This window comes from Musca domestica, unplaced genomic scaffold (genome assembly GCF_030504385.1).
Source record: "Musca domestica strain aabys unplaced genomic scaffold, Musca_domestica.polishedcontigs.V.1.1 22, whole genome shotgun sequence".
Classification (NCBI taxonomy): Eukaryota; Metazoa; Arthropoda; class Insecta; order Diptera; family Muscidae; genus Musca; species Musca domestica.
The window spans coordinates 8,663,566-8,677,703 of record NW_026712262.1 but is presented as its reverse complement, the minus strand read 5'-3'; the positions used below and the strand labels follow the sequence as shown (position 1 = coordinate 8,677,703).

The window sequence follows — 14,138 nt, the reverse complement described above, 5'->3', positions numbered from 1 at the left end:
GTATGCATCGACAAAATCTAGAGTTTTTGTAGCGAAATAATCCTTTAGAGATATATAGAACCTGGTTTTGAAAAGAAGTGTTGACCTTTCATTCAGTTTTCGCGGTTTTCAATTATTTATTCAAAATAAATGCAACAAGTTGTTTGATTTTGTTATTGTTTTGATACTATTTCTGACATTACAAGCCAAACAGGTAGACCTCTATACTTGCAATTTTTTCAAAGTTGACCTACCTTCTCTTCATTGTACCATGCTTACATTTTATATTGTTTGTGGAAATTAAGCCAAGTAATTACGCGTCTCGGGGACCATTGCAACAGCCCCGAAATGTTTATACAAGTCCACAACTGTAATATCTTCTACGTCATCGACAAATACCACTAATATTCCAGCCAATTTTGGTAACCGGAGGTTACACCGACTCCAGCACATGGCACAACAGTAGCAAGTGTCCCCGATCAAATAGTTTTAAAGAAAGGACATAGCACAAATATCGCCACCAGTAAAACTCCTTTAAGAATGCCCAGCAATCAAGCCAGTAGCCACTTGGTGGATACCAAACCTCTCTTGGTAGCAGAGCCGATGCAAATTCCCCAAACCATACAAAGAGTTTTCACAGACTACAGAAGGCTGGTGGAGCTGCGGCTAGTGGAAGTTTAGATAAGACCAACTGAGTCATAGCTCTCGTGAAAAGTTGAAGCACCAAAGTAAAATGGCTATACAATAGAGTCAGGCCGTAAAGGGGTTGCATGGACCCATATAATGCTGCATGGACCCATATAATGTTGCATGGACCCATATAACCTTTGATTACAGTGATTCTGGAATGCAGCTTCAGGCCATGACAATTCTCACGTTTCATTGGTTTCCCTAAAATTGGGCTAATTCAGCATTACAACAACTTGTTTTGACATTTAAAGGTGCCATCGACTGGGGTGATGCGACTACCTGGTAGATTTACCTTGCCAAATCCCATTTATTAGGTAGTGTAAAGAGCGAATTGCTTAAAAACAGCTGATTTATTCCTTCGAGCTGTCAAAATTTATTTTGAAGCAGAAAATATTTCGCCTTCGTCTTTCTTCTTTTTGTGGCGAATTGCAAACAAACATAAACACGGCACCATTTTTATTTCCCAAAAGCAATAATTGTATTTTTGTATTAGATATTAAAAATTAGTCGTTGGATAATGCTGTTGGCTTTGTGTTGATGGCCAGGAGCAGGGAGGCGTAAGTTTTACCTGGCAATTTGTGTTTCATTTGGCTCTTGTGTCTACGTCCTTTGGAACGGAGAAAAAAATTACATTTCCATTCAAACTATTTTTTGCAAACCTTGCAGACATTCATTTTTTACTTGTAATATTTTATAATCACGTGAAAGCAATTGTGCAGAATTAGAAAATCAAATTTGAATTGTGTATACCAATATCCTCAGCATAACTGTAAACATTCGATGATGACAGTTTGTCATATTTTGCAGCGAATTCCAGATATAACCAAATCTATTTTGACAGAATGGGTGAAATCAGCTGGGCTAATCGGAGAACTTAATGGCTAAGTACATAAGAGGCTTGAAGTCATGGCTAGGCATATTTTGTAACATTTCACAAAGGGATTACAGAGCCGCACTAAAATCCAGCCGTCGTTTTCCATTATAATTTGACATTAATATGCCTAGCCATGACTTCAAGCTTCTTATGTACTTAGCTCTTTAATAATTGGGCAATGGCATGGTAGAAGAATATAGGTAGACGCGTTGAATGAAAAATTATTTAAATTTGTAAAAATTGTTGAAAAACTCGAATTATAATAGCCTCCGAATGACGTAGTAAAGAAAACATATAAAAATCTACTTATATTTTTTTTTTTTTTTTTTTTTTTTGTATAATTGACCTTTGATCAATATATTTTCTTCTGGTTTTTCGTTTGGCTCGAGGTCAGAATTTAAAAAACAGACGAATTTATTTTTTTTAAATGTACCTCCTAATAAACGAATGAACTACAAAACTGACACGGAACATTGTGCACAAATTTATAGAAATGTCATCGAAAAGCATAAGAAAAATTAGTTGGAAAATTCGAGTAAAAAGGAAAGGATGGAAAAGCTGCATCAGAGAACTTAAAAACAGAAGAGTTAAAATCCAATGTAATTATCGTTATAGTGTTTTGTTTTATTTATTTATACTAAATGTTAATTGTTTTTTCAAGTCAAATCCCTGATGATGACTATCGAAGATAGTCGAAATATCGGACAAATAAATTAATATATAAAAAAAAACAAATTCGTCTGTTTTTTAAACTCTGACCTCGAGCCAAACGAAAAACCAGAAGAAAATCTACTTATATTTGAAAAACATTTAATTTTTTTGACATATCAAGGTTCCTAAGCGTTGATGCATCTACCTGTATTCTTCAACCATGGGCCATGGTATATGCCAAGGCAATTTCGCCTTGTTATCGATATTTCCACTTTGCGTATTTGGGTAATACAGTCGTACAAGACATTTTACCACGTCGGGTATTAGGTAAGCCTCTTAGAGTAATAATCTACATCGCCGATAATTTTATCAATGCTACATCGTTAAACTAATGCCATACGACGCGCAGACATAACATTCAAATAAGGCAAATCAAAAGTAGTGTTGATATTAATACTGCCTGCCGCTATATATTGAAATCTAAATAACATTAAGTTCCAACAATCTTCTATTGAGCAATATTTTGATAGACCATGATGTTAAACAATCTTTGTAAAGTTGGCACTGCCGTATCTCGCAATTTATTAGGTAAACATCTTTTTGTTTATAACATAATTCACTGTTACTAAAGTCCAGTCCAAAGTTCAAACAACCTACTCGAATAGCCAGTCATTTTTTTAACTTGCAATAACGTTTTTAGCTAACTCCACTGTCCGCAAAATGTCTGGAAAAATTCTATCCGTGAATTCGGCAAATATGGACGAATATAAAACGTTAAATATTGCTGTTCCAAAACCCTTCGTCTTCAGTGTCGAACTGAGCAGGCCTAAACGCTACAATGCTATTAACAAGGAAATGTGGATGTAAGTTATATGAAATACATGAACCATGTATTTGCCCCATGCTTGTTTCCTTTTTAAACTAATTTGTGCGACATATTTAGAGAAATTAAGAATTGCTTTGAAGGGTTAAGTGCAAATCCCGATTGTCGCGTTATAGTTTTATCTGGATCTGGTAAACATTTTACAGCAGGTATGTACAGTAGATTTAGTAGTAGGACTATTAATGTCTCAAGATTAAAACATTTATAGGAATTGACCTAACAGATATGTTGCAATTGGGACAAGAATTGGCCGAAGTGGAAGATGTAGCACGTAGAGGTGCTTATTTAGAACCGTTGATAAAGTTATACCAAGACTCTATGAGTTCATTGGAAAAATGTCCTAAGCCAGTAATAGTTGTTACACACTCCGCTTGTATTGGAGCTGGTATTGATTTAATTACCGCTGCGGATATACGGTACTGTACACAAGACGCATTTTTCTCAGTAAAAGAAGTTGAAATCGGAATGGCTGCTGATGTGGGAACACTGCAACGCCTTCCTAAAGCCATTGGCAGCCAATCACTAGCTCGTGAACTATGTTTTACTGGTAGAAAGTTCGAAAGTTCAGAAGCCTTAAGTTCGGGATTAGTGAGTAAAGTTTTCCCTGACAAAGAGGAAATGTTGAAATCTGCGTTAGAATTGGCAGAAAATATAGCACAGAAGAGTCCGATAGCTGTGCAGGCGACAAAACAGAACCTTGTATATTCTCTAAGTCGTCCAAATCAAGAAGGATTGGATCAGATTGTAAGTACATTCGAAGTGCAAATTTGTAGTATAAATAACTAATTGACTACCAAAACATCATACAAACATCAAGAATTCTATTCGGAAATACCGCTTTTTACAGAATGCAGCTGTAAGTGAAATGAGCTTGTGGTTGCAAACCGATGCTTTGAACTGAACACGGCATACTTGCGCAATTTATATCCTGATTCAATACAGAAAAAATTATATTGTTATTGAACGTTTTGAAAGTCAGCCCCTATTTATCAAGATAATTAATTTCAAGTAACAAATACTTAATACGATTTGGAGGGGATAAGTCAACACAAGTTGTTTAAAGTAAGGATTAGATACATTAATAATTAATGTATTAAAATCGTTGAATTTTTTAAGCTCATAGATAAGTAGTTAATGGATATGCAACCTATCTACACATGTGCTTTGTTTACTTTGAAGCTGAAAATCCAAATGACGATATCTAGAAACATAGAGACTTCTACTAACTTCTACTAATTTTTATTTCATGGTTGTTATATAAGGGAACTAAAGGTGAGGCAATTATACTCAATTTAATTGATTTAAACAACCCAACCCAAAAACTGGTCATATGTGCGATGCAATTACATTTATGCCTTGGTCATGCCTTATAGTCCAAATTAATAGTGATATTTCTTATGCAATAATAGACGTGTTCTCCATATGAATTTTTTATGTCAGTGTCACGTTTTATAGAATGTGAAAAACATAAAAACTGAAAAAATGTATTAGTAATTAAATATAAATTTGCGGTGATCACATTAAAATGTATATTTCTTAGCCTTTACCACTTCTAACGTCCTTTATTTCGTTCTCTCCATTTCAGCGCGAAATGAACAAATTATACTTACAATCCGAAGATTTTGCTCAGGCTGCCGCAGCTCAATTGACGAAAGGTGATAAACCAGTATTTGCCAAATTGTAATTGTAAAACTATAGTTATATTTTTATAAATAAAGAAAAAATTAATGCATCATTTGTGTTAGCTTTTCCATATTTATGGCATACACGGAATGTGATGGTATAAGATTGTGGTCATTGAAAGCTCGCTGACAATCCTTAAGTGTTATTTTCTTTGAACTTTTATGGTAGCTGAAATTGAAAAACAAAATTGTCTCTTATTTCACTCTAAAAATAAAAAAAAGTACTAGTTACTTACAGCTCTTCACATGCTGAAAGGAATGTAACGTCGTCGTTAGTCCTTCGCATGAAATTGGGGGAGGTTATTTCCTTGTCCAATTCCAGAGGCCCGTCATCGAGTTTTTGTCTTGTAACAGTGTTTCGCAAGGAGGGGTCTTTTAGTGGTGCACCAACGTCGAAAAAAAATGAACCTTCTCCAGTAACTTTGTAATGCTCTTTCTTCATTATAATGGCAGATATGAGATTTTTTAGAAGAACCTGAACTGCCATAGCCACATACTCTGCCACACTATCTTCTACATTAACCAAGCCAGATTCCCATGCACCTATTAGGAACCGACCCAAAATAAATCCAGTATCTGGAAGAAATAACTCCTGTACGCAATATCTTTGTGTTGGCAATATTTGAACATTTGCCTCGGTGCCTACTGCAGGTCTTATTATTTTTATAGTATCTTCCATAATAAAATCTATAAAGTCGTACGGCTCAAATGTTACTCTGTCGCTTGTAATTCTAGAGCTTTTCTTCCTTTTTCCTTTCTTGTTGCTGCTCGTACTTCCACTGCTGCCTGGCAATCCTGCACTACTGTTTAGTCCATATACACTGCTAACTCCACCGTATGGGGACGTTTGCTGTGGCATTTGAAACGCATCAATTTTATTCAGGATTGCTATGAGAAATTGGTTGTGTAAATGCATCTTCTCAGGAGTAAGAAATTTCCGCGATTCGTAGTCGAATTGTTCCTTTGACCATTTATGACGAAACCACATTTTCATATTTCCAAGATACTTAGATGCGTTTTCTCCTAATGCAGACATTAGTGCATTTTTGGCTGTTACAACCTTGTCACTTGATTGAGCCATAATCGAATGCAGAAATGTTAAGATTGCTTGTTACTTCTATGTTTGTTTGATCACACAATTGTGTTTTGAACGAGAACAATTGTAAGATTCACTGAAAGGAACGATCAGAACTAGTTTTAAACTTTTAGTTTAAAAGTGTACAAAATGATATGTTATTACTGGTAGCAGCAAACTCCAGCTGATTTGACTCTATAGTAAAACTAGATTCAAATTCAATATGAAATTTTGAAATACTTAAATAGGTATACACTTTTTTATATGAAATTTCACTACAGTTCAATGCAAACATTTTTTGCTGATAGTAGCAATAGTAACCTGTTATACTTTACAAAACACCAACAGCGTTGGTGCGGATCCTTTTATCGCTGTTAAAGCTGGCCATAGACGAACGATAAATTCGAGCAATTTGTTGGGTTTGTGGTCGCGTTTTTACGTCTGTGGGGTAGTTTGCGAACAAATCATACGTGTGTGGGCTACTGCGCAAATTTTAAGCCATTTTGCCATTTCAGTTGCTCTTCAACCATTGTAACGAAAGGTCATGTAGTGCACACAAAAAATGGCAAGCAAAGACTTTATGATAGAATTTTTTGATGTGTTAAAAAATGAAAATGCCATTTGGCAAACAAAAAGTGAAAAATATAAAGACAAATTAGAAAAACAAAAATCATGGGAAAAACTCGTAACAAAATGGAAAATTTTTATAATCCCTTGGAGTAAGCATTTCCATATTTTTGAGCGTTGCTACATGGGAATGCTTTTTTCTTTCGAGCAGCCACTCTTCACTCCATTTTCTTTTTCTTTTTTTTTTCGATTTTTTTCTTTTCTTGTTTTTTATTTTCCATGTCGAAACATGTATATATAATTAAAAGCGCAGCTGCATCAGCCACTGCATCGTCGCACATGTTTTTTTAAGTTTCCTATCAACAGAAAAAACCAATTGTTAAATAAAAAATTTTCTGCCACAAAATTCAAACAGAAGCACAAACCGAAGTTCAAACACAAAATGAACATCATCCGCTTCGTAGCATATGCTTACTCTTCAACGTCGGCCGAATTATGATTTGTTCGAGCGTGTGTGGAGAAACGATATGCAATAAATCGCAGCAATAAATTTGCAAATCACACCAACAAATCGTTCGTCTATGGCCAGCTTAAGGTACTTTAGTCGTATATGTCAAGATTCCTAGAAATGCAAGATGTAGAATACTTTATGTATATATGCAGTTTAATTTCATTTTGAAAGGGATAATTCTTTTTCCACAATTTTTTAAAGTTGAAGTTGTGAGAGGTTTGGACCAATAGCATTATGCTATTATTATGGAAGTATTAAAATTAAATATTATAATATATTGTTACGAATATAACTTTAGATTTAAGTTAATTTAGATGAATTCCGTTAATTTAAGAATTTGAATTGAAACGTAAATTTCTACTACGCAGTTTATTTGAATAACTTCACAACAACAACTACTGTATAGATTTTTCTACATCCTTCCATTTCCTCTTTCATTTTCTATTTTGTTGCTGACGTACAATTCTTGTTAAACGTCATCATTTATGATCGCTTAATTCCTCTTTCTTTGTTACCCCCTCGCCTGTGTATGTGTTGTTGTTATTGTTCACTCAATGTAAGTTTGTATGTGTTCGTTGCATTGGTAGATTGTTCGTAATCTAGGCGTTACCAGATCGTCTAGAAACTTCTGTAGCGACAGGCGAGGCTCATATAAATAGGGGAAATGGAAAGGCAGTTAGTCAGTTGTGAATGAGATCGCGAATTGAAACCGTCGAGTAAAGTAAAGTGCAAAGTAAAGTTGTGTGAATAAAATCATTGTAATAATCGTAATCCGAAAGAACCCGCGTTTTATTTGGTACGAGATGTATTGGGAAATAAAACAACGTCTACACGGGATTAAGTAAAATCCAAGAACGTAACAATTGGTGTCGGAAGTGAGATTACGATAATACTACGATGAAGTTTAAGGATCTACGAGTGGAAGACTTGAAGAAGGAACTTAATAAATTGGAATTGTCCTCTACTGGCAACAAGGCTGAACTACAAAAACGTCTGTTGGATGAGTTCGAGCGCCGTGGTATGAACATCGATACATATGAGTTTGACAGTAAGGATGAAGTGGATTTATCGGAAATGGGCGAATCCAACGGTGGGGAAGTCTCGTCAGTAGCTGCCAGGGGTGACGATTTCAGAGAAATGCTAGCCAAAATGTTTGAGGAAAATTTCAGAAGGTTCGAAGAAAATTCAACAATAACGAACGAGAAACTCGAATACATTGCAGAAGTTATTGGAAGGAGAGTGGAAACCGTGGAGGTCCAAATTAAAGAGTTGGATAAGAAAGTGCAGTCGGTTGACGAGAAATTTCTGTCCCACGACCATAGGGTTACAAATCTGGAGAAGAAAAATTCGGAACTGGAAATCAAAGGTGGTCCGGTGCGAGTTCTTGATAACACACTAAAAATCAAACCTCCTGTATTCGACGGCTCTACGTCATTCAATGTTTTCAAGTTACAGTTCGAGACAGTGGCTTCTAGAAATTCGTGGAACGACAGCGACAAAGCGGTTGCACTACTTCTGGCATTGAAGGGCAGTGCTGCTGATGTTATACAGAGTATTCCTGTCGCTTCTAGAAACAACTATGAAGATGTTATTGCTGCACTGGAACGTAAGTACAGTGGCGAACATAAACGAAACATCTACCTTTTGGAATTAAGGGGAAGAGTACAGAGGGCAAACGAGACGTTACAAGACTTTGCAGCTGAGGTGGAACGTTTGGTGCTAATGACGTATCCAGGAGAGGATCACCCATTGCTGGACCGTATGAAAATCGAAACCTTTGTGAATGGCATACGTGACCCTGAGATTAAGTATGCAACATATGCGTCACCAAAAGCATCATTTTCCGAAACTGTGTCGTTTGCCCTTGCCCAAGAGACGGCAAGAATAGTTGTTAAGCCCCAGACCCACAAGATTCGCCAACTGGAGACCGAAGGTTGCGAACCCAAATCTCTCGTTAACTCGATCGAAGACGCCATGAGGCGGGTAATAGAAGAGACAAAGTTAGTTGGGATGACTAAGCCCAGGGTTAGATGCTACAACTGCGATAAAGCAGGTCATATTGCGCGCGAATGCAGAGCTAAGCGCAAACGATCCAGGTCATCGTCACCACCTCCAACGAAAGATGGTAGAAGAATGGCCCAACAGTCCACCAATGAGTCCCAGTTAAACTAAATCGAGCTAGTCCAGCGGGGCATGAACTGGCTCCCATCGACGATGGCCCCACAATCTCCATAGCAATAGTACAACAGGAAAGTCACAACCTAACAACAACTGGGTACATCAATGGTGATAAGCGAGTTCTGACGTTAGATACTGGCGCATCAAAGTCCATCGTAAGATCAGATCTGGTAAAGGGAAAAATAACGCAACTTAATGGAGTCAGACTGCGCACAGCAACGGGGGAGCCCGCGGCAGTACACGGCAAGATTACCCTGAGACTAACTATTGCCAATAAATCGGAGAATTACGAGTTTATAGTTGCCGATATCGTAGACGAAGTGATAATAGGCGCAGATTTTATGATTGCCTTTGGTATCAATCTGGATATGAAAGAACGTGTGATGACCTGGTCTAACGTCGAAATTCCGTTAAACGTGGGCTACGATGAAAGTACACCCATTAGACGTCTGACCACGGACCATCCAGAGATAATACCGCCCAGTGCCGAAGCAATAATATGGGTACCAATGAATGGAGATTGTGGAGCCGAGAAGTTGTGGGTGGTGGAACCAGCAGAAAACAGAAACAGTAACATCCTAATAGCGAATGCCCTGGTGAAAAGCAACAAGGACGGATTAATTCCTGTTAGAGTTTTGAACCTGTCAAACAAGCAAGAGCAAATTTTCCGATGTTGGACAATGCACACCAGCTGAAGCTGTAGTTAATTTGGAAACTAGCACCGAAAAGCCAGCTGCCATGGAGAAGAAGCACCTCGACGGCTACATAAAAGAGTGGACACACCAATTATCACCTTCCGAGAGGAACAAGGCTAAGCAGCTATTATGGAAATATGCCTCTACCTTTGCGTTGACAAAAGAGCACCAAGGAAGAACATCAGTGGTGAAGCATGAAATCAATACAGCAGACGCGAGACCCATTAAACAGCCTCCAAAAAGTGTTCCCCTGGCAAAAAGAGACGAGGTTCAGAAGCTGATAAGTGAAATGGAAAAGAGTGGTGTAATAGAACCATCGTCAAGTCCATGGTGCTCCCCAGTGGTCTTGGTCAAGAAGAAAGACGGAAGCACCCGATTTTGTGTGGACTACAGAAAGTTGAATGATGTCACCAAGAAAGACAGCTATCCGCTCCCAAGAATCGACGACACATTGGACACATTAGCCGTGACGTCATGGTTCTCCACCCTCGACCTGCAGAGTGGGTACTGGCAAGTAGAGATCGCCGAGAAAGATAAGGAGAAAACAGCGTTTGGCGTAAATGGGGGTCTCTGGCAGTTCAATGTCATGCCATTCGGACTCTGCAACGCCCCGGCTACATTTGAAAGGCTGATGGAGCGTGTGTTAAAAGGGCTGCAGTGGAAGTCGTGCCTCATATACCTGGATGACATCATAGTCATGGGACGCAACTTCGACGAACACATCAAGAACTTAAAGGATGTTCTACAGCAGCTTTCGTCTTCAGGCCTCAAGCTGAACCCAAAGAAGTGCAGTCTCTTCCAACGAGAGGTGAAGTTCCTGGGGCACCACGTGACGCTGGAGGGCATATCGACGGATAAGGAGAAAATTCAAGCCGTCAGAGATTGGCCGCAGCCCCGAAATCTCCATGAGCTGCGAAGCTTTCTGGGTCTCTGCACATACTACCGTCGATTTGTCCAAAATTTTGCCAACATCGCCGCCTGTCTACACCGTTTGACGCAAAAAGGCCAGAGGTTTCAGTGGGGCAACGACCAGGAGGAGGCATTCAGAAAGCTCAAAGACATGCTATGCAGAGCCCCCATTTTGGCATACCCTATACCTGGCGGCAAGTTTGTCCTGGACACAGACGCAAGTGCGTGCGGCATCGGTGGCGTCCTTTCCCAGGAAATCGACGGACAGGAAAAAGTCATCGGGTACTACAGCCGGACATTGTCGAAACCTGAGAGGAATTACTGTGTGACGAGGAGAGAGCTGCTTGCTGTCCTTGAGTGCGTTAAACACTTCCACAAATACCTATATGGCCAGCATTTCCTGCTGAGGACCGACCACGCTGCTCTCCAATGGTTGCTGCAGTTTAAGAATCAGGAAGGTCAACTAGCCCGTTGGATCGAGAGACTCCAGAGTTATGACTTCAGAATCGAGCACAGAAAAGGCGGAAAACACGGTAATGCTGATGCCCTGTCTCGTCGGCCATGCAAAGTAGAATGCAAGCACTGCTCAAAGGCTGAGAATAAAGAGAATATCGTTGATGTCCGACTATTGCAATTTGAGTCGGGTGAAGATTGGTCGACGGAACAACGAAGAGATCCCATTCTGGGCAAAGTAATTTCGGCCATAGAAACGGGCAAACGACCTAGTCGCAAAGAAATTACCTCCGAAAGCCCTCTTTTAAAATCCTATTGGGCCCAGTGGGACAGTCTACTTATAATAGATGGTTGCCTATATCGCAAATGGGAAAGTGAGGACGGTAAATCTCACCGGAACTTGATCGTCGTCCCAGACTCCAAAATAAGAGATGTCTTGTCGGAGTTTCACGATGGGCCAAGTGGAGGACATCTTGGCATAGCAAAAACCGCTGAAAAGGTAAAGCAGAGATTCTACTGGGTCGGCTGTCAAAAATCCATTGCCGACTGGATCGCCAATTGTGAAAGGTGCATAAGAGCTAAAGGTCCAACACGGAAGAGTCGAGGCTACATGCAGCAGTATAATTCAGGAGCCCCTTTTGAAAGAATCGCAATGGATGTAGCTGGACCGTTCCCAACAAGCGACTCTGGGAACCGGTATGTCTTAGTGGTCATGGATTACTTCAGTAAATGGCCAGAGGTTTATGCTATCCCAAATCAAGAAGCCAGGACAATTGTGGATGTGTTCAGCAGAAATTGGATTTGTCGCTATGGTGTTCCATCTGAGGTTCATTCCGATCAAGGGAGGAATTTTGAATCAGCGATCTTCAAGGAAATGTGTGACTCCTACGGAATCAAGAAAACCAGAACGACGCCCCTACATCCACAATCAGATGGCATGGTGGAAAGATTCAATCGCACCCTGGAAGAACATCTACGGAAAGTGGTGGACAGTGGCCAACGAGACTGGGATGAGCATATTCCCAAGTTTTTACTGGCTTATAGATCGGCCATTCATGATTCCACATCCCGGACCCCAGCCAAAGTTCTGTTCGGAAATGAATTAAAGCTACCTGGCGATTTGATATTCGGTGCTACCCCAAACGACGATGTGAACCAAGATGAAGACAGTCAAAACTCTTTTAGTAAAGTCCACGATGCAGTCCGACATCGAATAAAAATGGTTAGCAACCGCATGAAGGCAAGGTACGATCGAGCGGCAATTACCGATGGGTTTCAAGAAGGGCAACTGGTACTATTGTTCAACCCACAACGAAAGAAAGGACTATGCCCCAAATTACAAACGCACTGGGAAGGACCCTACAAGATTGTCACGAAAATAAATGACGTCGTTTATCGCATCCAGAGGAGCGACAGTCCCAGGTCGAAGATGAAAGTTGTACATTTGGAGCGGCTGACCCCCTACGGAACGGGAACTGTGCCTATTCGGGACGAACAGGCTTAAGCGGGGGGCAATGTTACGAATATAACTTTAAATTTAAGTTAATTTAGATGAATTCCGTTAATTTAAGAATTTGAATTGTAACGTAAATTTCTACTACGCAGTTTATTTGAATAACTTCACAACAACAACTACTGTATAGATTTCTCTACATCCTTCCATTTCCTCTTTCATTTTCTATTTTGTTGCTGACGTACAATTCTTGTTAAACGTCATCATTTATGATCGCTTAATTCCTCTTTCTTTGTTACCCCCTCGCCTGTGTATGTGTTGTTGTTATTGTTCACTCAATGTAAGTTTGTATGTGTTCGTTGCATTGGTAGATTGTTCGTAATCTAGGCGTTACCAGATCGTCTAGAAACTTCTGTAGCGACAGGCGAGGCTCATATAAATAGGGGAAATGGAAAGGCAGTTAGTCAGTTGTGAATGAGATCGCGAATTGAAACCGTCGAGTAAAGTAAAGTGCAAAGTAAAGTTGTGTGAATAAAATCATTGTAATAATCGTAATCCGAAAGAACCCGCGTTTTATTTGGTACGAACTGTATTGGGAAATAAAACAACGTCTACACGGGATTAAGTAAAATCCAAGAACGTAACGATATATTGTATATTATTATAAGAACAAATCTTCTGCATTTTATATATTACAAATTGAAATTCCAAAAATGTACATTTTTGAAATTAAAATAATTTATTTAAAATTAATGGTTTTGTTTACATTTTTGGGCATTTTATTCTGCTGTTATGTTTGTTGTATAACAACACTTGGTGTTACCAATATTATTCTACCATGGCTTTGTACTGTGGTACAATAAAAAGGTGAGATAGAGCTACTAGCTGGTTACAATTTTTTCTAGGTGTGCCCGACTTCTGCCAATCTTGTGCATGTATTTATTTTTCTGGAAAACAAAAACAAAATATATTCAAAATCAATTATTGGAAGAAACGTAGATTGCGGGCCACGCATTAAAGGTTTAAAAGCTTTAATGCATGGCCCGCAATTTTTCTATGGATTTGAAAGATGGAACAGTTTAGATCATATCAAGGCATTTCTTCACTTTTCACACTTAAAATGGGGAAAATATTAAATAGTGGAAAACAACTTGTTGCATATAAATTTGAATAATTCTGACAGTGCTGAATTTCTGTATTTTTATGGGCATATTTAGAAGAAAATTGTAATCAGCTGGTAGTTCTACATTACCTTTTTATTGGACTTTGGCTTGAATTAATTTCACCTATGAATAACATATTAAAAAAATCTTCTGTAAAAAAAATTAATATTTTGTTCATATGTTATTTTGTGGTGTGTTCTCAATAAATGTTACCAATTATATCAAGTTTGCATGAATTAATTGCACGTCCACGTCTAAAATGTCAAAAATATTAAAAAAATCTTCTGGCAAAAAATTATTTAAAAATATTTTGTTCATAGGTTATTATGAGAAACACATCTTTCTCAATAAATTTTATCAATTTTAATAAGTTTT

At 38.5% G+C, this 14,138-nt stretch overlaps 2 protein-coding genes and 1 long non-coding RNA gene across 3 annotated transcripts; 1 reads left to right on the top strand and 2 right to left on the bottom strand.

Annotated features, from left to right (window-relative positions):
* The first annotated feature begins 2,573 nt into the window (after positions 1 to 2,573).
* On the top strand, positions 2,574 to 4,814 carry LOC131802618 (delta(3,5)-Delta(2,4)-dienoyl-CoA isomerase, mitochondrial-like). The gene is made up of 5 exons (XM_059122982.1): positions 2,574 to 2,782; positions 2,895 to 3,057; positions 3,138 to 3,226; positions 3,286 to 3,821; positions 4,663 to 4,814. The coding sequence occupies exons 1-5, from the start codon at positions 2,728 to 2,730 to the stop codon at positions 4,759 to 4,761; spliced, it is 942 nt and encodes a 313-aa protein (XP_058978965.1). The 5' UTR covers positions 2,574 to 2,727; the 3' UTR covers positions 4,762 to 4,814.
* Positions 4,747 to 5,925, bottom strand: LOC131802617 (transcriptional adapter 1-like). The gene is made up of 2 exons (XM_059122981.1): positions 4,996 to 5,925; positions 4,747 to 4,928 (listed from the first exon to the last, which is right to left on the bottom strand). The coding sequence occupies exons 1-2, from the start codon at positions 5,838 to 5,840 to the stop codon at positions 4,802 to 4,804; spliced, it is 972 nt and encodes a 323-aa protein (XP_058978964.1). The 5' UTR covers positions 5,841 to 5,925; the 3' UTR covers positions 4,747 to 4,801.
* Positions 5,926 to 6,651: 726 nt separating this feature from the next.
* On the bottom strand, positions 6,652 to 6,993 carry LOC131802627 (uncharacterized). The gene is made up of 2 exons (XR_009342301.1): positions 6,827 to 6,993; positions 6,652 to 6,757 (listed from the first exon to the last, which is right to left on the bottom strand). It is a non-coding gene; the product is annotated as an uncharacterized LOC131802627 (long non-coding RNA).
* Between the last annotated feature and the right edge of the window lie 7,145 nt (positions 6,994 to 14,138).

Excerpts from the sequence above, each read along its gene's own strand:
- LOC131802618 (XM_059122982.1), top strand. The coding sequence starts at position 2,728 with ATGATGTTAAACAATCTTTGTAAAGTTGGCACTGCCGTATCTCGCAAT. Across the intron at positions 3,058-3,137 it reads ATTAACAAGGAAATGTGGAT|AGAAATTAAGAATTGCTTTG; the intron begins GTAAGTTATATG and ends CGACATATTTAG. Across the intron at positions 3,227-3,285 it reads TGGTAAACATTTTACAGCAG|GAATTGACCTAACAGATATG; the intron begins GTATGTACAGTA and ends AAACATTTATAG.
- LOC131802617 (XM_059122981.1), bottom strand. The coding sequence starts at position 5,840 with ATGGCTCAATCAAGTGACAAGGTTGTAACAGCCAAAAATGCACTAATG. Across the intron at positions 4,929-4,995 it reads CTTTCAGCATGTGAAGAGCT|CTACCATAAAAGTTCAAAGA; the intron begins GTAAGTAACTAG and ends TTTCAATTTCAG.